The sequence below is a fragment of the Electrophorus electricus genome, unplaced genomic scaffold (assembly GCF_041902795.1).
Source record: "Electrophorus electricus isolate QZ-2024a unplaced genomic scaffold, ASM4190279v1 Scaffold125, whole genome shotgun sequence".
In the NCBI taxonomy this organism is placed as follows: Eukaryota; Metazoa; Chordata; class Actinopteri; order Gymnotiformes; family Gymnotidae; genus Electrophorus; species Electrophorus electricus.
This window is the reverse complement of record NW_027658407.1, coordinates 171,946-174,974: the sequence shown is the minus strand read 5'-3', so window position 1 is coordinate 174,974 and position 3,029 is coordinate 171,946. Positions and strand designations below refer to the sequence as shown.

Sequence of the window (3,029 nt, the reverse complement as noted above, 5' to 3'; positions counted from 1 at the left end):
TTTCTTCAGCTTGTTCTTCATTTTGAGGTTTTCATGATGGCAGAACTAAAGAAAAATAAATAAATAAATAATTTACAAATGTGCAAAAATCCAAAATAATCATATTATTCGTATGTGTCAATCAATAAAACATAATTTAGTCCAATATGAAGTTCTTCCAGTAAATAGACTTAGCTAACAGCTAAATGAATTTCACTTCTTACTGGTGTGGTACTTATGAAAGATGCAAAAAGTGGTAAATAACTCCTACTCTGTCGTGGTTCTGTTCTTTAGAGACATCTGATAAAGATGTCAACAGTTTACTGGCCTCTTCTAGAGTTGTCTGAGTGACATTGATGATGTATAAGAGGCTTCTGAGCAGGTTCTGGTCCACTGGCTGAAACAGACATGAAGGATTAATATTTCCCACTCGCCCTCCGCTGGGCCTCTTTATCCTTCAATAATCCTCACAGTCAGTGACAAATGGTCCATTTGAAATAGGAAAATCAGCTCAGTGAAAATTATCCATGAAATGTGACGATTAACCAATTGAATCTGTGTGTCGCGTGCTTGGGCTCACGTGGACCTGCATGTGATGTCGGCCGTGGGTCTGCAGGCGTTGCTGGATCAGTTCACTCGCGCGACTGATCAGACCCCTCCCCTCACACATCTGTTCCAGCAGCGTGTCATAGTTCTCACGTGGAACCAGGACGTGGAGGCCATGAACATGGGCCCTGGAGGAGAGGCAGGGCTGGGCAGGATCTGAGCAGCAGATCAACGCTTTGATCACTGATCTGAAGCTGCTCTTGCACACACTGCCACTGTTCCTCCCAGAATGGTCCTTCTTTACTGAAGCTACGAGAGCAAGATGAACAAGAGTGCATTAATGTGACATGAATACACAACACAAAACAACAAAACAACGATGTGTAACGGTAAAGAGGTTATTAAAAGTATACCTTCCACACCTCCAGTCATTTCTGTAATGTGCATCTGTTTTCTGACAACCTTTCATTAAATGGTGCCACTTAAAACACCTTGCAGGTGTAACTGTACAAATTCTATTAAGTCATTATCTTTCTGCTGAAGTCATTTGTTACACCTTCATTAAATCATTACACTCACCACCATCTTCATCTACTCTCAAGTGGAAATGGAAGACGTGATTTTTCAGGTTCCGCAAGTGAACATTTTTAGTAAATGAGGATAGCTTGGCTAATTCTGGATTGTGTCCCCGTGTTGTAGAACTGGTGTTTGCACCTCGCTCAGCGGCCTGCAGATGTCTGTACAGGTCCTGGGTCCTCCTGATAGTCTCCAGCAGTGTTGGTTTCAGTTCATGAATCTCCAACATATGCTGCTCCACTGCTGATAAAACCACATCAGGAGCTTCTTATATTTTTGTCAACAGCATTTTTAATAGTTATAATGCAAACAATTATGTACAGGGTATTAAAATAAGAAAAATCTTTAGCAGCAGGTTACAAGGTTGTTATAGATATATGTTACATCTATATTTGGTTTTTCACTTTGAAAATAACTTAGCAAGAGTAGTTTGACAAAAATGAAAGACCCCATCAGTCCCACAGTGCAGAGTGTACCTTGGATCTGGTATGTAGGATGTGTGAAGGCCTCTGTGTATCTCAGGCGTTGTTTCAGGAGCTGACTTTCTCTCACACTCTCCTGTAGCTGCCCAGACATGAGCTAAGATCATCACAGAGAGACAGAGTGTTACAAACCCCAGGAATCACGCTCAGCCCTGCACTGCCACGCCTACCTCTTCCCACACACGCCTCCAATCTGGTTTACTGGAATACTAGCACACACCTGATCATTGTTTCTCTCATCACTGCTCCCTTACTTAAGCTCCCCTCCCTCACACTCACGTCATGAAGTATTGCCAACCTTATTTTGCATACCAAGTGGTTCAGTTATGGTTTTGTCTTTCTGGTTTTCGACTTCTGCCTGACCCCTGGACACCCCTGGACTCTGCCCCATGTTATGGACCTTGAATCAACAGGACTACGAATACCTGCCTGACCCCTCTGATCTGTTTGATTTCACTATAAAACCTCTTGCAATTGGATCCTCTTCCTTGTATGTGTGTGTGCAATCATAAACACAGAGAAACCAGTAGTTAGAAATAATGACTCCAAACAAGGATCAGAGCCCTTATACTGAAATAATCAGAAATGTCTTATGTTGGGTAAATTATATTATACATTTTATTGTCTAGGACAGCACTAGTTGCATCACTTCCCTTTCTAAACCTTAGTTTAGCTCCTTAGTCTGAATATAAACATGAACAAAGTAAATAAACATCAAATTCAGAGTGTGAGATTCAATAGAGTCAATTCAACTTAAGGAACCATTCTTTGCATCCAGACTAAACCTAGTCTTAATCTTTAGAGTACCGGTCCATTATATCAGATGAGTTGTGAATCAGGTGTATTTTTAGTATGTTAAAAACACTAAACTCCGCCCTGCACCTGGTCTGACTGAATGAAACGTCGGGTTGCTACCTGGAGCTGCTGCTTTCTGTTCTCAAGCTGTAGAATGAGTTTGCCCACATCAGATTCCAGATTATTCAGCTCTGATGTGGTCTCTGCTAGCGCAGCATCTTTCTCAGCTAGATCCTGGATGTGACCTTCCAGAATGTCATGCAGCCCCTGCTCACACACAACAACAATCACCCTCATAAATGCACACACCCCCTGCTGCAGTGTTACTCCCTGCTGCCCCCGTCTGGTGTGATGAGGAATATTGGTGCAGAGTCCTTCTCTTGCAGGGGTCAGAGTTCAGGCAGGGGTTAAATGAGGCTCCAAGCTTCACAGACATTTTGTATAAAGCTGAGGAGTGTGTCTGGTAAAGGTGTCGTTCCCTTTCAGACCTGTGTTTTAGTCCTTTCTCTTTTCACACTTTTGTTTTAAACCACAAGAAAATGTTTATAATAAATGTGCAGATAATATGCTTAGTGAGCTCTATAGGTCTTTTGTATTAAGAGCATATTTTTGGACGCCTGTTTTTACCTGTAGGTTGCCATGTGTTTGGAG

The 3,029-nt window shown here is 42.0% G+C and overlaps 1 protein-coding gene across 1 annotated transcript; it reads right to left on the bottom strand.

Annotated features, from left to right (window-relative positions):
- Positions 1–494: 494 nt before the first annotated feature.
- Positions 495–2,675, bottom strand: LOC145654138 (uncharacterized). Its single transcript, XM_081708732.1, has 4 exons — positions 2,499–2,675; positions 1,578–1,680; positions 1,240–1,344; positions 495–834 (listed from the first exon to the last, which is right to left on the bottom strand). The coding sequence occupies exons 1-4, from the start codon at positions 2,673–2,675 to the stop codon at positions 521–523; spliced, it is 699 nt and encodes a 232-aa protein (XP_081564858.1). The 3' UTR covers positions 495–520.
- Between the last annotated feature and the right edge of the window lie 354 nt (positions 2,676–3,029).